This window comes from Vicugna pacos, chromosome 24 (assembly GCF_048564905.1).
Source record: "Vicugna pacos chromosome 24, VicPac4, whole genome shotgun sequence".
NCBI lineage: Eukaryota > Metazoa > Chordata > Mammalia > Artiodactyla > Camelidae > Vicugna > Vicugna pacos.
In genome coordinates this window covers 20,160,187-20,184,073 of record NC_133010.1, presented here as the reverse complement: position 1 = coordinate 20,184,073, position 23,887 = coordinate 20,160,187, and the positions used below count along the sequence as shown (strand labels likewise).

General features: G+C 35.7%; 1 protein-coding gene across 1 annotated transcript in view; it reads left to right on the top strand.

Moving 5' to 3' along the window:
• Positions 1–23,887, top strand: part of MIB1 (MIB E3 ubiquitin protein ligase 1) — a 93,905-nt gene that overhangs the window by 58,348 nt on the left and 11,670 nt on the right. The window contains exons 13-18 of the mRNA XM_006205113.4: positions 9,554–9,686; positions 12,400–12,486; positions 13,895–14,056; positions 15,880–16,061; positions 17,728–17,920; positions 21,289–21,367. Of these exons, the coding sequence (XP_006205175.2) occupies positions 9,554–9,686; positions 12,400–12,486; positions 13,895–14,056; positions 15,880–16,061; positions 17,728–17,920; positions 21,289–21,367 (836 nt within the window). The remainder of the gene's footprint in view (positions 1–9,553; positions 9,687–12,399; positions 12,487–13,894; positions 14,057–15,879; positions 16,062–17,727; positions 17,921–21,288; positions 21,368–23,887) is intronic.

Here is a 23,887-nt window from a genome sequence, read left to right as displayed (position 1 = left end):
GTGATTAAAAAGCTAGTGCAGCTCATAGAGAGCAAATCAGAACGGAGCGGTGGATAGCCCGGGGCTACAGCAGTTCAGCAACGCAGCATTAGAATTTCACTGTGCATGTTCTGATTTATTTTTGTGCCTAACTATTAGAGTAAGCATTAAAAAGTATTTTGTGATCTGCCAAGTTTCTTGGTTGACTAAACCTTGAAATAGTTAATACTTTTAAACAGATAGTATACTCAATAGACTACTGGAAGCAGAAAGTGATTTACTGGGGATTCAAAATCACCATTTAATCTGAAACAATAAAGACTAACTCTTCAGTAATGTAAATGACAGGAATGGATTTGTACAAGTTTGAGATCAAGAGTTATCTGTCATGATGTTTGAACACTGTTCCTTTTTAGCACTACATAAGCTCTTTATTTGAACTATGAAATTAGGCTGTGCCCAGACAGAATTTAATCTAACAATAAAAACATGTATTGAATAATAGATAAGCATGCAAAAAGTCATAAGCATCCTTAAAAGTACAGGCCTGTGGTGCTGTATTACCTGTAAGCTTAGTGTCAGGCAGCGTTAGCAGCGGGAGGAGAGATAATGACCCCGAGAGTCACATCAGCAGCAGCCATCTCATCTTGATTGTTCCTTCACTCTATTCGCTGAATCAGCGCTTCTTTTCATGAGCCGGGTGAAGTAAGGGGGAAGTATTAGTGAACACAGAACCTCACCTTTTAGGATAAATTTGATAAACAAATGAACAAACAAAAGTAAACCAGCCATCTTTTCCCACTCCCTTCCCTTATGCTTAAAAAAACAGAAAGAAAAAGAAAAGAACCCCAAAAACTACAATAAAACTGAATTGGCATTGGCCATTTGATTTGGAAGGTCATATTACTAGTATTGCACAGATACAAGTACCTTGTATCTGCTGTATTGAAAGTTAAGCAACCAGGGACGGTTGCTACAACGGCCAAGAAAAATGAACCTCACTTATTTCTCAGATGGACTGCTTCACAATAGGGGGAAAGGTTGCACAGAAGGTTAATTTTATAATATAAAAAAAAGACAGAAAAACCCCCAACAAAAACCAAAACACACCTTACTGCCCCCAAATAACTGAAGCGTTCACCCTGTTTTCCTTTGCCCACCAGAATACATTGGGTTCTTCTGACTTCTCAGGAAATATTCTGCATCTTTCTTGCTGTGAGGTTTTTTTTTTTTTGGTTTTTAGTTTCCAGGATTAAATGGTAGATCTGTGTTGAAGCTACCTTGTCATATCCAGAGGTCATGTCTGCAAGCAAGGTCAGGACTTCCACATGGTCACTACAGAGGTTAACATATTCTTCCCTCAGTGGCCACAGGCTAAACTGTTACAGCTTTATAGGCAGCTAAGCATTTGAAACATGCACTCCCAGGCAAACAGGCTCCCTTGTGCCTCTCTCTTCCCTGACCATATTTAGTCAACCATAGCAAAAAATAGTCTCTCAGCTGTCGATTGTCGATCCAAAAGCTGAGGAAGCCTCTATCTTGCTTTCTGCCTATTGATTGTTCATCCTGCGGTCCAAACACTGCCTTGCCATTTGTCCTGCCCTTTTTTTTTTTTTTTCTAAAGCACTGCCAAATAAAGCGGTCTCTCATGTTTCCACTTACATTTCCCAGATTTTCACTGAGCTTGCGCTGAGAGTAGGAAAGCCTGATGCGGCTGTCACTATACTTAGAAGCACTGCAGAGAAAAAAGGAAAGAGGAAAAACATTACCCTGGCTAGTAGCAAGATAGTCTTCAGACAGATATAGAACGAGTAAAATCCCTCTGCTGTCAAAATATATTTCACAACCTGATTTTTTTGTTGGTAAAAATATGGATAGTGTTACTTTATATAGCTAAGGTCCTGAAGGGACTTTGTAGCGTTAACATTAGAGCTAGTATGTTGCAATACATTTTTTTTAATTTAATGAATAATATTTGAATGGAAAATATGTGAAGATGGTAAGTAGAACCAATATAGTGAAGCTAGAAAGAGACCACTAAGGAAGAAAAGAGTAATGTGTAAATGAAATCTTGAAAATGCTACTTAAAACTTCTAATTCAGTGTCAACTTAGTTAATTTTTTTTTGTAGTGCTTAGGTGAAAAACAGTCTGGAATGCTTTTGAGTAATTGTGTACTTTTATATTGAAACCATATATACTTATATAACTATTAAGATGCATTTTATTATTAATTAAATTCTATTTTACTTTCTAATATGAAGTGGTTTTTTTCCTCCCTTCTACACTGCCATTCCGCTTTAATTTTCTGAAATAGCATTTAGGCATGATCATTTCACACCTTACCCCAGGCTTAAATAGTTACTAACTTGTCTGTAACTTTGCCACATAGTGTATGTTGCAAAGGAAAAAATACTTTTGCTCTAAAATTTAATAGCATTTTCACCATTAAGTTTAACATTGAAATTTATTTTTTAACTAGGGAGAAAAAAATATAACATCAAATCCAACAAACCTGTGGAGATACAATTTAAGATCTTACAAACCTAAGAATGCCCAAGAGAAACCAACTGTACCTTATTCTTAATTCAAATATAGTCTCTTAAGTATTGATCCAGTTAAGAACCAAGAAAAACCGTTATCAGTTTTCTGAGCTCGTTCTCCTGCAAGGAAAGTTTGTCCTTGACATCCTTTTTGTCTCTAGGATCTAATAAACAGTGGTTTAATTATTTTGGATGGCTATTTTAAAAATCACGTAAAGAATGCTTCTGTGTAGATGTTTGGCAGTTTTAAAGAGCCAGCTTTCCAAGATATTGAAATAATTTTAGACACACTGTGAGAAGATGACACATATCTTAAAGTGTAAGATAGGTTTTCAGGTTTCTAAATTGCTCTATATTTGCTGACCATTTTGTAGCTGGGAAGTCCCCCTCCCCACCCAAACAGACACTTATATAATGTTATGAAGGGCCAGGCACTCTTCTAAGCCCTTTTAAATTTTCATAACAACCTTATGAAATAGGATTTGTGATTCTTCTTACATTTTATAGATGAGGAAGCTGAGGCATTGAAGGTAAGTAACCTGCTCAAGTCATTAGCTGCTCAGTTTGCTGGTGCCAGAATGTGAACCCAGGTAGTTTGGCTTCAGACTGAGATCTTCACCACTGTGCCTGCTGCTCCTCTCGTTTATAATAATGAAAGCAGTGAGGGAAGGGCCCTTGGGGACTGGAACATAAATCAAAAATGTCGCATGTTGCTAATCTTGCCTCAGGATGCTCAGAAAGATGATTGTTCTTTCGTTCCATCAACAAAACTTTGAGCACCTAATCCTAGTTGCACAAAGGGAGTTTAAAGATAAATAAAATGGGCTTCCCTGGCTTCTATAAGAGAAGGAGAAATAAAGGCTTATTAGTCATTTAAGAGATAATTTTAGTTGTCTTATTTTACGAAAGCTCAAATACTCACCTGTACAGCTCTTCTGCAGCCTGTGTTGTCATTGCATAGCTCTCATTTTGAGCTTAATTCTACTACATTACCAAGTTTCTATTTAATGAATTTAAGCTGAATTAACCTCTTAATTATGTTATCTGTCAAAAAAGAGTTTGTGGGGGGAAAAAAGCACATCAAAAAAATTAAAAAACATTTAAGTCATGTCTCATCACTATAAATAGATGAAAGAAAATAAAATTATTCATGTTCATTTGCTAAAGTGATTATCACAGATAGCATTTTGGTATATACCCTTCTAGGCTTCTTACCTCCATCCTTTTAGGTACTGATGTTTATTGAATAAAAATGTTTTCAGACCGTTGCACACTAACCTGCTTTCAGTATGCCCCGAAGAACTGGGATTGATCAACTTTCTTAAGTTCCTTTGTGGATTCTGGACTGACCTGCTTTCATTATGTTTGAGAGGTTCTTCATTAACTCAGCACGCATTTATTTAACCCCTAATATGTGCTATAGCACTATTCTAATGTCTTTTTATATTAAGTAATACTAATATGTAAGGCCTCTACAGTTTAGCTGCTATGGTTTATTTGGGGAAATGTTGCCTGTTTCTGAAGAAAGATTGCAAAGCATGGCAGGCCCTAAAAATGGACCCAGTGCCATTTGACTGTTACATACCGATGTAGGCAGCTGTTTGTCCCCTCTCCTTCTTAGAACTCATTTGTTCATCATTCAGCAAACGTTTGAGTACTACCAGATGCCAGGGATTATGCTAGGCACCACTATTAGTTGTTCCGGAACTTAATGCTTCTTTGGCACTATTCACAGATGCCTGCTTAACTGGTAGTAAGATCTTATCCTTAAACCATCCATGTCCTTAACCTTTTGGAAAACAACCAGATTGAGAAATAAAGAAGAGTGAACGTTAGGGAAAATACCTCCAAATCATACTGTGCTCCATAAGTGAGAGTCTGTTGTCTTAAGAAAATGAGTGATTTACTGAGCTGGTAACATCCTTATCCCAGCAACTCTGTGGGCCTTCATGCTTGCAGCATAATAACAGTATCCTCTTAATTAACTGCGGTGCTATGGGGAGCAGCCAACCTTCATGGTTACATTGTGGGTTCCTCAGATTGTCTACCCCATGGGAAGAAAGGAGACAGACCACTCAGAGCTGCTCTGAACGTGAGGGTGAGGGGACCAGGGACTGTTCTGTTTTTCTCTTAGCTTGTCTTGCAGGCTGGGTCTGAAGATTGGCTCTTTTCCTGAGGTGTTGTGTTACTTGTTTTTGTTTGTTTGCTTTTTGTGGGGGGAAGGTCAAGAGTCAACATTAATTAGCAGCTTTCTAATTAAGGTGAGAGGGTGCTAGGTCTCTGTTAAAATTAATCTACCCTAGATCTCCAGTGTAGAAGAATTCCAAATAATTTATGTAGATACTCCACCTTCAAGGAGATGGAGTATAGCTTTCCACTCCTTAAGTTTAGGCTGTGCATTGTGACTCTGTTCCAAAGAGTACATGGTACAGTGTAGTATTCTGTAGTTTAGAAGCGGGGAGAAAGAGTAACTCTAGAGTGGAGAAACCTGACAAACACTCCCTCCGGCAGATGATCATGGTTCATCTCAGCAGTAACAAGTCATGTTGCTAGCATGCGCCCTGGCTGTGATGTGATGGAGTGGCACTACCTCTGAGACCTTCCTCCTCAAAACTCATAATCCCAATGTAATCGTGGGAAAAACAGACAAATTCCAACCAAGGAACATCCTACAAAGTAACTGATGAGTACTCCTCAACACTGTCAACATCATCAAAAACAAGGAAAGTCTAAGAAGCTGTCACAGCCAAGGGGAGCCCAAGGAGGCCTGAGAGCTAAATGTGGCGTGGTACTCTGGAGCAGGAAAAGAACATCAAATAAAAACTAAGGAAATTGGAATGAAGTATGGACTTTAGTTAATAACAATCAGTGCTGGTTCATTAATTGTAACAGATGTATTATATTAATGTAAAATTTTAACACTAGAGGTGAGGAATTCTGTACTATCTTCACAGTTTTCTGTAAATCTAAAATAGTTCTAAAATGAAAAGTTTATTTAAAAACAGCAAAAACAAAAATTAATTTGCCTTCTCCTGGCTAGTTGACGGTTGGCTTTTGTGTTAATTTTGATTTGGGCTGTCTGCAGTATTTCTCCACAACTTATCCCAACTAATCAGGAGTTGATTTTGTTGTAATTCCATTGTCAACAAAATAATAAGTTTAGTCTCATATTCTTTTAAAAGTATATGAAAGCCAAATGTCTATTTCAGAAAAAATTTTATCCAGACCAATCTTATCTTAAAAAGGTTTACTTATTTTAAAGGGAGCTTTTTTACTTGAATGCTGTTAATTTTGAATTTGTAAAAATTGTGAAATGATTAGATTTGTGTGGAAGTGGTATAAAGGGTAGGTTTGGAAGGGGGTTGTTACAGATGTTCAAAGGAAAAGTAATGGAAGCATATCTAAAGAATATTTGGGTCCATGGGAAAGAATAATTACAGTTTTAAAAGGGAAAACCGACAGAACAAATTGAATGTAGGAATAAGAAGGGACGAAAAGATCTTGAATGATTCCCAGGTTTCCGACTTGGGTGGCTGGTTAAATGGTAATACAAATAACTAAAATCAAGAATACAGAAAGAATTCTTGGGAATGAGAAAAGGGAATTTGTGATGTGTAGGTTATAGGTCTATAATCTTAGAACTGTAATAATACTATTATATTGAAGGGTTTTAGACTCTACTAAAACATTCTACCTACATTATCTCATTTAATTCTTATATAGCAATCCTATGATATTTTACAGAGATTTCTGTGGAAGTTTGGTATTAGAGATGAATCATGACTATTTGTTGCAGTTAGAGATATGTGATGTAATAGGTGAGAGCCTATAGTTGGGTCTTCACAGGACCAGAGTATGGACCTTGACTTTATTGGTCCATAGAGATGACTAATACTAGTTAACGTTAATAAAGAATGCCAAATTACTATTCACAGAAAGAAATACTGCTGAGTGGATTATAGTACTTACACCAGCTGATCAATAGACTTTTTTTTCCCCTGTGGGGGCAGCGAAAAAAAGGAGGAGAAATCTATGAAAAGCTAAGTTAAAATTGGAAATTGATTAGTGAGACAGCTGGTTGGATGATCTTAATGGACAGTGTCATCAACCTGTGATGACTTTGCATATGACGATGTACTGAAAACTGATAGCATTCTCCTGATTCCCCTGGAGGGTAAGTTAGACTAGAGCTGCTTGTCAGAGGTCTTTTTCCCTGGATAATACTGATAATACACTGGCAAATTATTGTTCTCATTCTTTATCCAGGCTTCATACAAACCATTTCTTCACTCTCTTTTTAATCAATCATTATTTTCCAGAAAAAGACATGATTTTCTTTTTTTTATTGTAATTTAATCTTGGTGATTCCTTATTTAATCATTCATTTGTTTATTTTTTAATCCCAATTCAACTTCTGGATCTCCTCTTCTACAAATCTCTTTTTCTCTAGTATCCATTTGTTTTATTTACTTAATCCGCTGTTGTCTGGTATATTCATCTCATTTGCCAATGTAAGACTGTTTCTGTGGGAAATCAGAAATTACCATTTCTCTTTAAAATAGAATTGCTAGTATTCTGATAATCTAATCAGTTTAAAACAAGGCATTTGGATTAATTCCAAATTTCTTTCCATTTTTATTTTTAATGATATAATTCTTAATGTCTCAGAATTGTGAAAAGGAAAGATATTTTAATATGGTTTTTCTTGGTGCAATTTCAACACTTATTTAAGTGGGACTAATTAACAGAATAGATTTATTCTGGAAAACAACTTGCTCCCTGAAAATCTCAATTTTGCATTTTAACATTAGGATTTGATATACTTTGCAGAATGTGATATAGAAGGGACTAAGGGTATTTTTGTCACTGCCAACGGTAGCCTGGTACTGCCTTTCCCTTGTTCTGACAGGTCAGTTACATGGATTGTATAGAGGGGAAAAGCAAAAAGGCACGAAGTAATGAGAATGCAGAGAAGCAGTAGGCTTTCAAGAATACGTAAGATCTACTTCCTTTTAAATGCCTTAGTAACTTTCTGAGCCTCTGGTTCTTCTTTTTGAGGGACCTCAGCTTTCCCTACGTTGTTCACATATGAAATCCAAGAAGGAAGAACAAGTGAAAACTATTAATGTCTTCTGTTACCACCATTTCTCTCAACACAGTTACATCACAATTTTTCTTTATAACATGTGTTTACCTTATTATTTTTAACAATAACATTTTGCCTTTAATAAACTTTTTTCATATGATTTAATGCTTGTATCTTCAAAACTCTCCAAAGGATTTATAAAACTATAAATTCTGTTTCTCACATGGTCATATATGTAAGGTAATAGGTAATGTATGGCATTAGCATCACGGTTATGTCAAATGCAAACACTCAGTAGTATGTTGTTGTATCAGTACTTTTCCCCATTAAGAATTTGAGTCAAAGTCTATGTAATTTCTAGTATTTTATTTTAATCCACTGAATGAAGAGGTTTAGAATCTTTATGATTACTGAAAACAAACTAAAGCAGGAATCTTTAGCTTTGTATGAGGTCCATGAATGGCACTTAGGGGTTTTTGATTCCCTCAGAAGTTTATGTAAAGATTTTTATGTGCATTTCTCAAGAGAGAGTTCTTAGCTTTCCATAGATTTCAAAGAAGTCTGTCACCCATGAATAATAATTGTAGCTTCAGTAACAGCAACTGACGGGTATCTTTATGTTTTGATTCTCAATTTACCTTGGGTCATAAACCTGTTAAAAAGCTGATAAAAACTATAAACTTCCAAATTTGAGTACAGTTGTAAAGGTTCTTGGATCCTCCAAAGCCTGTTCTCAGCCTTCTTGGACTTCCTATGTGGGGTTCATAGACCACTACCATTAAGGAAACATGTTCTGGGTCATGGTAGGCCTTAGTCTTGTTATTTTAGGGACTTGCAGTTTCATTTACTCACATTCTTATTCTGCATCTTCAGACTGTTTCTTCATTCACTTATAACATTGCTCTATTTCAAATTTTTAGCTCTCATATATATCACCTTAGAAAGAACTATCCCTGTATATCTTACTATTATTTCTTGCCCTTTTGTACTCTACTGGCACTATTTTAAAAGCTTTTCTCCTATGTGTTTAGTCCCTTTTTTAGGTGTGTCTAATACATGTATCAGTGTTGTCTGTGCCAAGTCAAGTACTCTTTACAGGAGTAGTTATTTTAGGTCTGTCTTTAAAAAACAAGCAAGTAGTGAATAGATATATTAAGGGAGCTTTTTTCCAAAATTATGTTATGAGCTTTCCACATAAAATGTGTATGTTAAGAAAAGTTACTGATGTATGGTAAGAAAAGTTGCTTCTAATTTTACTTTCCTTTTTGAGAGGTAGATTAACTTCTTCTTTACAAAGAATCACTTATTGATAATTAGTTCCCCTCATCTTTTATGGTTTAATCTTTGGTACTCTTTAGGATAACTTTGTCTTCTTTGCTTTGGAAATACTTTGTTACCATATATTAAATTTTAAGTATTAGATTCTAGTGACCATTTTGTGTGTTTTGATATCAACTGGACTTAGCTCTGCTAAATGATGTATATTACATTTTTAACTCTGCAGAGTTCATGATAATCTGCCAGTTAACATAAAATTTGTCTTACTTAACACTATTTTTTCTACTTTGTTGTTACCTGGCTGTTCTGTATTAACTCTTCCATTAATATATACTATTCCAATTGAACGTAAGCAATTCTGCAAAGCTGAAATTGTATCCTTATTAGGGTGTATTTCTTTTCTCTTTTGTTTTCCCTTTGTAGCACTCTCATTCTATTTTTATTCTAGTCTCCAAATAGTGATAATTTGTTTCGCTCTTAAAATTAAGTATCAAGAGGCTATGCATTTGAGATTTAGAGATTTGAATTTCTGATTGTCTCTAAGGACATAATTTTCATATAAAGAGGAGTATTTTCATTTGATTTCAAAAGTTTGTTTTGAATATTTATTCTAAAGAAAATAATAAAATATTTAATTAAATACCAAATTAATGTAAATTTTATTTTCAGTGCAATGCGTGTTTTACTTTCTAAATTACCAAGACCATGGATTGTGGATGAGAAGAAAGATGATGGTTATACTGCCCTGCATCTGGCTGCCCTTAATAATCATGTAGAAGTGGCTGAACTGTTGGTACATCAGGTAGGAAAAGCAGTTCAGTAATTTTTAACAATTTTGAATCATTGCTGTTCATTTATTTATTACTTCATCAACTACCTGTAGGTTACAGTAAAAATCCATGATGATACAAATTCAGATGTAGTGTGAATTCATTCTTCTGCCTAACATTGGTTGTTAACGGAAATGGGCATCAACTAAAAGGGATTTTCCAGGATTGCTGCCACTGTTGTGGAAGTATCACTCAGCCCCAGGACCGGGAACCATCATGTTGTTACCTAAGCTGGTGTGGCCACTTGCTGCCAAGTAACACCAGGCTGTAGCCAGAATCTGGAGGTTCAGTTCATGACTGCTGCTGGACCCCTGGAATCTGTGGCTTACCTAAGTCATTTCATTCATTTCAGCCATCTTATTGATGGCTCTACATTTTTATGAGATTGAATTTGGGGGGGAACTTATTTATTGCAGTTTCATGATGTTTGGTATATTCAGCAAAATTTTTAAATGTTTCGGTCAAGCAGATGCCATAGAGAAGCACTGAAGTTACCAGAGATTTATCTGTGGTCCCTGACTTCAAGGAACTTACAGTGTAGTTAAGAAGATGAAACAGTAGAAAAATTTAGTAGATAGAACGTTATGTATAATGTCTATCTTATGATCTAGGACCTACATAGATCTTAGATCTATGATCTAAGCTACAGAAATTTAGATAAAGAAGTAGTTCAAAAGTTAAACTACCTTTCCCCTGCCATTGTAAGCCTTTATTATTAAAATTAATTCTCTTAGAAGTATTGTTAATTATGGTAAATTCCTTTTCATCCAAAATGCAGATGACTGACCTTAAGCTAATACCACACTATCTAGGTTATTGTTCCTTTATAGTAAGTCTTAAAATCAGTCACAGTAAGTCCTTTAACGTTGTTCTTGTTTATCAAGACTACTTTGTATTCTAGATCTTTTGGCTTTCCGAGTATACTTTAGAATCAGATGATTAGTTTCTATTTAAAGTCTTTGGGGAGTTTGATTCCACTTGTACAAATTAGATTTATCTGTAAGTAATTTTTTGAGGCTACTATAAATTCTATTGTTTTAGAATTTCAGTTTCTAGTTGTGTTTTGCCAATATTTAGAATTATAATTATTTGGTGTATTTACCATGTACCCTGTGACCTTGCTTAAATTATCATTCACCATTGGGAAAACAGAAATTACAACGACAGTGAGATACTACTAATCACCAACCACAATAACTAAAATTGAAAGGCCAGTCTAACCAAGTGTCGATTAGAATATGGAGCGATTAGAATATGGAGCAATTAGAATTCACAAGCATTGCTGGTATTTTTCAAAGTAGCCATACTGAATAACAATTTGGCAGTTTCTTATAAAGTTAAACATGTATTCAACCCAGTAGTCTGACTTCCAGGTATATATATCCAGGAGAACTGAGGGCACATTTCCATGCAAATACTCCTACTAAATATTTGTAGCAGTTTTGTTTCTAATAGCTCTAGACTGAAAGCAGACCAAATGTTCATCAGCTAGTGCCTGAGTAAACAAATCACGGTATGTCCATACAATGAACGTTACTTTGAAAAAAATCTATAAACGATGGGAAAAGTTCAGGAAACTTAAAAAAGAGATCCTTCCCTTTCTCCATTTATATGAAAACAGACATGATAAGAAGATAAGCTGAGATCAGGTACCTAATGATTGCACCAAAAGAGACATAAATAATAAAAACAAACCAGAAACTCCCATGTTCCAGAACATGTCATAGCATTTATGGAGTTTCAGCAATTCCTGATGCTCTAAGCAAGTGCACAGGTGTGGTGTCAGAGTTGTGATCAGAGGGCATGAATGATTCTGACACATAAAGAGTATGATAATGTTTATTTTTTGAATCTGTAGCCCTTAATTTCAGTTTTTTTTTTAATGCCAGACATCGTGCTAGGCAGTTTGACATGTTATTTTTCTTAGTCCTCACATTGGCCCTGTGAAATAGTTTGTGCTGTTACCATTTTGGAGCTGAGGGAATAGGCATGAAATGATACAGCGCCTGCTTAAGTTCACAAAGCTCATAGCAGACAACGCTTGAACCTAGGTCCACTGACACTAAGTTCAGTGCTTTTGCTTCTCAGTCCTTCTCCTCTGTCCTTGGCATCAGCTGTTCTCTTGTAGTCCTTTGGCTATCCCAGGGCCCTGGCGGGACTTTCTGCTCATTCTTCAGGAAGTATTTGTACTAAGTAAGCCTTGTCTTCTCACCCTCCAGCAAAGTTCCTTTCCACTGAATGAGGAGGAGCTCAATTATGCAGCAAGAGGAAGTGACCTTATTAGGTCATTAAAACAAATCTAAATCTAATGGGAAGACTCATTGATGTATTTTCAGGAAATACTTACAGTTAAAACAAGCTGATTATCTCCATTGCTCTATGATGGGGATTGGAGGGGAGCTGTGTTTGGCTCTGTTCTGTACTTTGTCCTTTAACTGTACTTAGATAGAATCACCATAATAAAAATAATTATTTTAAACTTGCCGTTCTACTTCAGAAAGTTTGCTGCCCCATCCACTTCCTCCTGTAGTACCCGCATCTGTTACCATGTGAGCACAGTGTCCCCGCAGCTGGAGGAGAGGTGTGGTCAGCAGTGTCCGGTGATACCGATTGCTCACAAAGTGTTACCATTTAGTGTGCTTCCCTGTAGTCACGTGTCACTGTGTCGGCTTTGTTCTTCTTCAGGGTAACGCAAACCTGGATGTCCAGAATGTGAACCAGCAGACTGCCCTCCACCTTGCTGTTGAGCGACAGCACACCCAGATTGTGAGGGTAACGTGTCCACCAAAGTGAATCTTAGCTTATTAGTGATATGTTATTCATTTCATTTCTCAAAAGGCGTAGTTACATATAAAAATTATCATTTTAGGCTCATTTTTTTTATGAGTTGGGTAGTGTTTTAATTTGTAATAGAGAAAATCTTAAAACTCTTGAGATACAAAAGTCTTTATAATTTTTTTGCCAGATTTGTAAGTTCCCAGAATATTAAATCGGAGAATTTCAAAGTAATGTATAAATTTGCCTTTTTTTTTTTTTTAAGTACACTCCCCTTTAATTTTTTAAATTGAGAATGAAAGGCTTTGGCTGGACATTTGCTGAGCAGATTCCAGAAAAGCTGACATACGTAATTTTATTTTACTAATCTGGTGATTCCAGATAAAATACTTGAATGATTATCTGTTTAAAACTTTTTTGTGGAGGAGTGATTCTTAAAGTTTGGGGGCTGAACCAGCAGCAGCAACATCACCTATGACATTGTTAGAAAAATTGTTGGGCCCTACCTCAAACCAACCAGATCAGGATCTCCCAGGGTGGGAACTAGCAATCTGAGGTTTAACAGGCCTCCACGTAATTCTCATGCACGTTCAAATTTGAGGAGCTGTCCTAGGGAAACATTATATGTGATCTCTTTGGAACAAAGTAAATGAAACAAAACAAACCAAAAAAATGACAGGTTGCAAAGACAAGTAAGACTATATGCTTGAGATTGTTTTCTATGTGTGGTGTTTTTCTAAAACTAATAGCATTTGTAGAAAGGAACAGGTAACTTGTTAAAGCACTATAAGCAGTTTTATATTCACTACTTAAAATATACATTGAGATATATCAATTATGCATTTTATGTAAGAGGTTGTAGTTTAGCAAACACTTCACATTTATTATTATTTAAAATTCCTGTTGCCAAAAAGTCTTCATTTATCTTTTGATATTTGCACTTTCCTTATAAGCATACATTTGGAGAAAATTGACCAAAGAGAATGGTATAAATAACTTCTGCTTGTTTGTTTTAATAATAGAAGAATTTTTAATATTATGATTTGGTCTTATTGGAAATACTTTAAATATTCTGACTCATATATCTGAAATTAAAAGGAGACAAAAATATCCTAAATTTCCCTTGGTTATCTTGATTTTAGAGTAGATGAATTAAGCAATATATTGGTTCTTATTTCTTCCTGTTTTCTTTAATTCAGTATATTTGGATTATTTGAATAATCAGACTCATCATTATTTGTAAGGGGTCACAGGGATATAGAGCAGTAGCAAGCAGATACATAAAAATAACTAGCTTTCGTGGCAACCCCTTCAGTTAGGTTCAGGGCTCTCCCACTTTTGTTTTAGAGATGTTATTTCTTGTGAGTGGGATACTTTAGCAAAATGAGATGTTTTTCCCTTTTAGCTTTTGGTCCGTGCAGGTGCCAAGTTAGATATTCAGGATAAGGATGGGGATACTCCTTTGCATGAAGCCCTGAGGCATCACACCTTGTCTCAGCTACGTCAGCTTCAAGATATGCAAGATGTGGGGAAGGTTGATGCTGCCTGGGAGCCGTCCAAAAACACAGTGAGTAAAGATCATCTCTAGTTCAGTACCAGTGGGAGCATCTTTTAGTGTAAGATCTTATATTTATAGCTAATTTAACCTGCGTATGATAAAATATTTTATCAGGGCTACAAACGTGGAAATTTAGTTTATGAGCTAAATACTAGTCAATACTAACTATATTGTTTCACATTCTTACTAAAGGTTGTTTGGTTCTCCTTTTGTAACTTCAGCCATTCAGACAGGAGCATTGTGTCTTGTGGTTTTAGTTTACATTTCCTTATGACTGCTGGTATTGAACATCTTTCCATTTGCTTGTTCACCACCCACGTATATTTGATGAAGTGTCTGTTCAAACCTTTTGTTCATTATTTTGTTGGGCTGTTTTCTTACTGTTGAATTTTGAGGGTTCTTTTTATAATCTGAATGCAAGTTCATTATCAGATATGTACATACTTCTGCCCAGTCTCTGGCTTGTCTTTTAATTCTTTTAACTGTTTTTGGAAGGGCAGAGGTTCTTAATTTTAATGAAGTCTGATTTACCAGTTTTTTCTTTTATTGTTTGTGGTTTTTGTGTCCTGAGAAATCTTTGCTAAATCCAAGGTCACTAAAATTTTCTCTTATTTTGTACTAGAAGTTTATAAAGTTTTAGCTGTTACATTTAGGTCTGTGATTAATTTTGAGTTAATTTTTATATAATATGGTATGATGTATGGATCAAAGTTCTTTTTTTTTTTCCCTTTGTGGATATCTAGTCATTCCAGCCACATTTGTTGAAAAGACTACTTTTTCTACTGAATTGCCTGTTATGCCTTTATCTAAAATCAGTTCTGTTCTATTGATCTGTGTCTAGCTATGTGATGCCAGCCTACTGTCTTGATCACTGTAGCTTTATAATAAATGTTGAAAGCAGGTAGTATAAGTCCCCCATCTTTCTTCCTCTTTTTCAAAGATGTTTAACTATTCTAAGTCCCTCACCTTTCTGTATGAATTTTAGAATCATTTTAAGAATGTAAAGGGATTCTGAGACCAAAGTGTTTGAGAATTGCTGCCTGTGTCTCGTTTTTCTCATTTTAAAATGAGAGGAAGAGAGTAACTACTTCCATAAGGTTGTAAAGATTAAATGAGTTAATTCATGGAAAGTACTTAAAATAGTTCTTGGTCCATTGTAGATGCTCCATGAATGTTAACAATTATTATGACTATTCCCAGAAAAGATGTTTGAGTCAGTAACTCAGGTAATACCAGAACCTGACTTGTCTCATTCTCCATTTCTTGGCTCAATTCTTAGTTCTTGGTTCTTTTCACAGTGTCTTTCCCCTTATTGTTCAAGTTGGCTCCTAGCAGCTCCAGGAGCCAAGAGTTGAGTAGAAATGGAAGTACTGTTTCCTCAGTATCTCAATAAGAAGTCATGTTCTTGAGTTTTATTGGCCTTAATTGACCTGATTTGGGTTCTGTGTCATCCCTGAACTAATTATATTAGATGAGGTGGATATCTGAGTGGTTGAACCATCTTTGGTCCACCTCTAAAACTGGAGAGTGAGTCAGTTCTCAGACTATATGCCTGAGGAAACGGCGAGTAGGTGAGATGGTGAAAGGGATATTTGGACTGCAACTCATCAGTGCCCACCACATCTACGTAGTGTGTAAGTTCTTTCCAGACATGTTTTTCACACACACAAACATTCATATATATATATATATATATATATATATATATATACACACACACACACACACACACACAATCATATACACATACTTAACATATATATATATTTAATGATAAGAGTGGGTAATAGGTTCCTAAAGGGAAAATAATGACTCTTTTCATTTGATTTCAGTTAATAATGGGACTTGGTACCCAGGGGGCTGAGAAGAAGAGTGCAGCATCAATTGCCTGTTTCTTGGCTGCCAATGGTGCAGACCTTAGCATTCGAAATAAGAAAGGTCAGTCTCCACTTGATCTCTGTCCTGATCCAAGTCTCTGCAAAGCACTGGCAAAGTGTCATAAAGAAAAAGTCAGGTTTGTATTATTTATTATCATAAAACCTAATATTCTGTACATAAAGTATTGTGTGGTTTTGCAATGGAAGACTTGATTACTTGAAAGAGTCTTTGTCTTTGCCCTTCCTCTGTCTTTGCTTTGACACTTTCTTCTCTGAAAATTTTCCTACAGATAGCACGTCTCTTATTTCACGTTGTATTTTCTTCATTGTTAAATATGAAGCTTTATGCATAATAAGGTCGAACAAACTTTTCTAAACTAGTCTGATCTTCCAGTACTCCTGTGTGTTATAGGAATTTATCTGTAAGAAAGTCTCACTAGTGAAATTGCTGGGGTTAATGTAATATGTATTTAAAATTTTAGTGAACTTCCAAATAGAGGCAGGTTACATGCTCACCAAAAGGGTCTATCTCACACAAACTCTAGTAATTCTAGGACCCTGCACAGTGCCTGATAGGCACTCAGTAATTGCCAATGAAGGATTGAAAGAATAAGCAAATGAATGAACCAGTTCCTGGTAGAGTTTTCTCTAAAAATGATCATTCCACAGTTGTCTTCTTTTCTAAAAGTAAAATATGCCAATGATTTTATTTATTGTTTACAGTATAACTAAATTTCTTATTAGGTATTATAGACATACAAAAGTACATCTCATTACTTTTTTATCCAAATGGTGCTGTGCAACTATTATTGCCCTTTATCCCTGGTTCTTGTCATTGAACATTTCAGTACTTGTCCCCTGACCTTTGTGCTTTCTTTCTTTCATCTCTTATAATTTATATGTAGTGAGGAAATGACATCTCTTTGGAATCCATTTACAGAGCTGTGTCATAGGGAAATTGATACAATGAGGTATATACATTCTTTCAAGTGTATCCCGAAGGAACATTAAATTATATTGGAGGACAGAATGCATGTAAAATGTATAGCTACAGGCACTGTAATTACTGCAGTTAGTAGCTCGGGTATAAGGGGAAACCACTCTGCGTATGTACATGGGAGCGGGCATGTGCATGAATTTCTGAAGATTGGGGTGGAAACAGTGTCCCTTTTTTATAGCTGTAGTTGGTTGTGTGTATGTATTTCTGTATCTTTTATATATATATGTATGTATTTATAGATGTGTTCTGTCTTTCTGTAATAGAATTTTATACTCTTTAAGGATACGCTTAAAGAAATGTCAGAACAGCAGCTGCAGTGACGTATTTTCCAAAGTGCCCTATCAGCTGTGGGCTCTGCCAATGGTTCATTCTGTCTGCAGTTAGGATAACTAATGTGGGCTCTAGCTAGGATTTTGTTTTATTCCTATGTCCTGTGTCTTCCTCAGCTGGTTCTATATAGATAAAATAGGTTCTGAGTGAAAGTGTGTTTATGTTAAATTTTTTTAAACTGGTGTTTTTGATTTCTTTGTTAGAAGAAGATTTACCCTTCTCCATTGGGTGAGGATTTGTTCATTTGAAGTTTGAGTAGTACTAGAAGTATGTAAAAATGCAGAGAGGTGTATAAATAGAAAAATGTAGCATACAGTGTTTCATATATAGATGTTAAAGCTTAATTTTTTAACATAACTAAAGCTGTTTTATGTGTACTAATGATGCTCTAGATGTTTTAAAGTATTTTAATTAATGAATTTGTAATACAAATATTCTGATAGGCTTGATTAGAAATATTTTTTTTTTATTAGTGGTCAGGTGGGTTCTCGAAGTCCTTCTATGATCAGTAATGATTCTGAAACCTTAGAAGAGTGTATGGTGTGCTCAGATATGAAGAGAGATACTCTTTTTGGCCCATGTGGACATATTGCTACCTGTTCTTTATGTTCTCCACGAGTCAAGAAATGCCTCATCTGTAAAGAACAAGTTCAGTCCAGGACAAAGGTAATATGTTTTTAATGTAGTATTTCATCATTTTGTGAAGTTCTTTGAAACTGCAATTAATGATAAGTAAGATTACATGATAGCATGTGTCTTTAATTTTGTTCTTCCTAAGAATGATCTAAATATAGAATATATAATTTATACATTTATCAAGGCAGCAGTTGAGATATGTAAAATATCGTACTAGTTAAAAGTAACCCACCGTTTTGCTTTCTAAGTCCCTTATAACCAAAAGGTACATTTAATTCCACTTTGTGTTGTGGTTACTTGTATAGTGCATCTTTATTGAGTGCATGGACTATTTTGTATTGTATTCATCTTTGTAAAAGACCAGTTGATTTTTTTGGGTAAAACGTCACACATTCTGGATTTATTTGATTGTTTTATCATGATGTTCTTTAATTTGCTTCTATAACCTGTGTTTCTGTAAACTGGAAGTTAGATCTCACGGGCTTAATTAGAGTCAACTTAGACATTTTTCACAAAAAAGATCATAGATAAAGTTTTCTCATTTTGTATTGTACCTCACAATTAGGCAAATAAAGTGTGATCATCCTGCAGTTCTTGGTGGCCAAATTCTATATGTACTCTGGACTTTTTATCTCATCTGACTCCTTTTGGCTTTTGAGAAGCAGTACCCTTCTGAGTTTCCAGTTTCAGTTTTTTTCCATGTAACTTAGTGTTTTCTTATTACTGCATCATCTTACTCATTTTGGTTTACTGAAATAATAATTTTCTTTTTTAGTTTTTCCTAACAAATGTATATGTAAATGATATTTAAGTTTCTCACAAATGATTTCTCTCAAGGTGAATAACTTAAATATGTTGGTTTTCTTTGGTTTCATTTATGAAGTTTATATTCTTTTTTCATTCCCTTGGTTTCATTCTTTTCATTTTTCTCTTGATATTTCCTAAGCTATTCATTAATCTTCACTAATTAAAAAGGAGCTGGCACCAATTCCTATGATGAATTAGCCAGTAGTGACTTAAAAGATGAAATCTTGACAGTACTTCTTACATTTTTCTAGTGTTCCTTCTAAGACTGTATTCTTTATGATCCAAATGAGTATATCATTGGTAAAATTTCTGGCACGTGAAAAAGTTCAAGGAAGTTACTTTTGGACGGGAGGTGCTGGAGTAATAGTACGTGTGCAGTTGTGTAATCTGTCTGTAGAGATGAGAAGGATGTACTGGCAGCACTTACTGTACACCAGGCTCTGTTGGTGTTATATCTGTGTCACCCCTGCTTTAATAAATTCATGTGGATCACTCTACTTGGTATTTATAATTTGCTTCAGTTACCTGTCACAGAGTAACAGTTTGGGAAAGAATCTGAAAGAATAAAAATGTAAGCCCTTCTCTTGTTTCTAGATTCTGCTGTTGGGCTTGAAACTTTCTGTTAGATGAAGCCCTGTTTCAGAAACTTATCGAACACTTGTTTTGTAGCCAAGACAGAGATGTATATGATAATTGCCTGCTAAAAATTTGTAATCTCTTGGAAAACTATGACTTAGATAAAAAGCTACACTTCCATATAAGATGTTGTGAGTGCTTTAAGAGAGATGTGAAGTGAGTTCAGAGCCCTAGTTTGTGAAAAGCGGAGTCTCATCTTACAGGCCTTGTTGGTCATCTAGTCAGCTCTGGTTTTTACAATTGGAAAAACCGAAGCTCAAAGAAGTGCACTGATTGTTAGGTCTTCAGTGCATTTCTTTTGATTCTCAAGTCCTTGTTCTTTCCTCTGTGTTATGATACGCAGAGAAACTTAAAAACCATGTCTGCAAGGGCAAGTTGATAGAACAGGAAGGTAGAGGGGTAGGAATATGTTGTCATTCCTTTTTAGACTGGTTCTGAATTCCAAGAATTAGTAAGTTTTCTGTTTGTGTTTTAAGTTATGCAATTTTCAAACCTGTACAAAAGTACAAAAACTTACATACTCACCAAACAGACTTGCCAGGTCCGTTGCAGAGCCCTTGAATATAAAGAAATAGTGACCCCAAGTGGTTAAAGGATCGTGAACATCTTCACTGAAGATAAAACAAATGATGAAACTAGTATTTGGAGGGGGGGAGAATAAACAAGCTTGGTCTCTTTAGCAGTTAAAGAAATACAAATTATGAACTGTTATTAACCACTCTTGTCAAATTAGCAAAAGTAAACCTTACAAAATGCTAGCCAGGAAAGTGGGAAAGGGCACTCCCTTGGTACTGCCGTTGACTGAATGGATTCAAGTTTTTTTGAGAGACCATCCTGACAATATATACAAACCTTTACAATAAACATGCTTTGATATACTAATTCCATTCCTAAGGGAAAAAAATCCAGAAGGGGAAAAAGTTATGCTTACAAAGATTTTTTTTTTTAAATAGGGGAATGGGTAAGTAAATGATGAGATCAGTTTGCTAGATTATTTTAAACTCTTAATAAACGTTTCAGATACATAGACAGTTGCATTGAGAATCATTTTAAAAACGAACACATCTTTTATATAGAGAGGAGAAGAGAATTATCATGTATTAGACAGTAAATTTTTTTGGTTGTTCAAGTATAGTTGATTTACAGTTGTGTTAATTTCTGGTATACAGCATAATGATTCAGTTACATGTATTCTGTTTCTAGGCACTGATTTTATATTAGGCATTGAACTAAACACTTTACACATAATATCTAATTTACTCTTTTTTTCATTGTCACATTTTCATATTTGACCAGTATTTAGCACATCCAGTAAACATGTATGTGAAAATGCTCTTTACTTACAAATGGCTAGATCAGTCAGAGTTTCCCCTCCCTGCCATCATTACACTGGGCACTTCTGTCCATCACTCTAGTTGCTGACATTTGGGACTTTCATTTCTTTTTTCATCCAGGTTGCGCCCGCTTTTCTGTGTAGCTTACTAACCAGCCAGGTAGCTGACTCACATACCTTTAAAATTGAGCCATGATCCCCAGCCCTTCCTTTATGAGAGAGGAAAAACTTTGTTGGGAGCTGTGAAAAAGTAGTGTTCCTCCCTCCAGGCTGTGGGTCCCTCAGCCACCCATTCCCAGGGTTTTCCTCTTTCTGTTCCCCTGCCCGCCCCAGCCCCATTAGAGTTTGCATTTCGGAGGCTAAGTTGATCTAGTCTAGTCTGGTGTCCCTGACTAGGTAGGGAGACTAAAGTGGAAATAGAACCTGTTTAGCTGGGGTATTTAAAGATGTGAAAACGAGTAGCTTAGAGAGCAGAGGACAGAGGAGAAGTGTGTGTTAAATTCCTCTGTGCTGGGAGTGTTTCCTTATAGAGGAGAAATACATTTGGATACAAAAGGAGCTGTTAGAGTCACTAGATTTATTTGTAGATGCTCACGCTTGCACTGTAACCTCTTTCTGGCAGATTGAAGAATGTGTGGTATGCTCCGACAAGAAAGCAGCTGTTCTTTTTCAGCCATGCGGACACATGTGTGCTTGTGAGAGTAAGTAGCTTGTGCAAAACCTCCTCAGTTATTATAAAAATAGAAAGTGAGACAAATTATATCTTCGATTTTTTAAAAATAACTGGTGAGCAGAGGGGTTGGTGGGCCTCTAGAACCCTCCATTTGTTCCCTCCCTGCCTCCCCCTGAGTGGGAGGGAGACTGAAGGCACTGCCTTCTGCCAGCTCCTCTTCTCACTGCACTGTATCAGCACAGAGTGAGCTCTTCTCACACACCGGAGAAATTTATTTCCAACAATGAATGTTGAAACACTTAGTCCAGCCTTTCTTTCCGTATAAAATTAGCGCGTCCTCATTTGTCCTCCCCTTTACGTTACGTCTCCCGCGTGCTCTCCTCACTGCGGAACCGCCGCAGCAGCCGTTTAGGGCAGTCATTTCTGGCTTTCTTCACCTCTGTGTCAAGAGAGCTTCTAGAAATCTTTTCTTTGTGAGGATAATATTAAAGTTTAAGAGAAGTTTTAAACTTTGCTTTTATATGATCCCCCTTATTCTTTTCAAGTTAATTAATATTCTCCTCTTCCCTTTGCTTTTTACTTGGCAATGAAGAATTTTAAACAAGTTTAACAACTTTACTTAAATGGGTGCACGGTAAAGCATGGTATTTCCTGTTATGAAATGGTTCAGTCAATTAGGTGTTGATTTTTATTACAGTATTTGATTAAAGTAACTATCGTATGATAGGTTAATCTCATTAGCACAGATTTGCTTGTAAGTGTTGATGCTTTTTTCATTCTGATAGGCAGCTCACCAGCTAAGGAAGGATCAAGGTTTTCTCCTGTAACATTCTGCATAAGTAATTGTTTCTGTTTACCAAAGACTGGTATAATGGCTGTTATCAGCTGTCAGAGGGCAGGAAAAAAGAGAATTCTGTCTTAAGTAAAAAGAGCTCAGGTTATGTAAATTTTCATAGCCCAGGGGTTAGCAAACATTTTCTGTAAAGGGTCAAATAATAAATATTTTTGGCTTTGTGGGCCACATGATTTCTGTAGTAACTACTCAACCCTTTCCAGCGACTCACCTTGCCATTGTAGTACAAGAACAACCATAGACAAGGTGTAAACAAATTTGGGAGACTGTTTCCATTAAAACTTTATTTACAAAAATAGATGACTGGTTGCAGGCTGTGGTTTGCTGATCCCATCAGAGACCAAAAGTGACACCTTCAAAGACTTGGAAGCTGGTTAAAGTTAGTAGTTGATAACACAGATTCTAGAACCTTAATGTAACATTTCCCCCAGGAGTTTCCCAAAGTTTTTACATTATTTTTGCTTTAAAATGTAATGAGAGCAACAGCTAACTGTTACTGAGCTCTTAATTCATACCAGGCACTTTAATCTCTTTTTGAGTATTTCCTCATTTATCTTCACAAGAAACCTAAGAAGTAGATTGTTTTCTCCATTTTATAGACACATTGGTAAACATTTATTTGCTAGGGAAGATGAAGCTGAGATGGAGAACATCCCTTTTCCCAAGGGGAAACTTGACAGCACAGTTGTTATTCTGGTCCCATGTCACAGTAATGTTCTGCAGAGTACTGCAGCCTTGAAGAACATAAGGTGGCTTAACAGAGCAAAGGAAGGAGAAATTATATCCCCTTTGGAGGGACTGAAGAAAGATTGTATATAAACAATGTAACAACCTAACTTGATAGTTAAAGAATTTGATATAGTTGTGGTTACATATTATATACTAAGACAATTAAGTTCATCCTTTAAATTCAAGGAAAAAAATCTGCCCTCAGGTTGAAGAGAAGTCCCAAACCAGATAGATATCTACCAGCATTATTAGCTCCTGCCTGGGGCATCTTGCCTGGGCTGACATCAGAGCCATCTCTGTTTAGGCCTCAGACAAGATCAGCCTTGAAAACGATTCTCTGCCCACCAGTGTAAGCACTGTTGGCAGCATATGACTCGGTGGGTTTGTGCTTTGTTAAGGTTATTATCTTCTCATTAGGTATCCTGCCGCAGTTTTTGTTATTTTGCCTGTTTTTCAAGTGACAAGGACACTTGGTACATATGCTAAGATGTGTAGTATACTTTCATAGTACATGCTAATGGGAAAGAATGTGTTGAAGCACTATGTGTTATTTCATAACTAATCGATAACTTTAGTTGTATTAATAATCCATAACATATCATTGTGCCTGGGTATTTCTTGGAATGGGGAAACATTCTTCTGACATATAGGTATGAGAAAGATAGTCCGTTATGATAAATATTTGATACTTTCCTTACTGCTACATTAAAAAACAGTCACTAAGCATTTTCTTTGTTAGATTACATCAGTTTAATAGAAGGAAGAGAATTGTTCAACATATTTTAGAAATTTGAGAGATAAGCTGTTTACAAAAGAAAGTATTTTTTAAAAAGTTCCATGTGAGTAACCTTGTAATTCTTGTAGTAGTTAAATTTATGAAAGGTATCTCCGTTCTTTATTCTCAAGCATTAAAATCTTGAGATATTTATATTACATCTTTTAAAAACACTTAGAAACCCTCTCCAC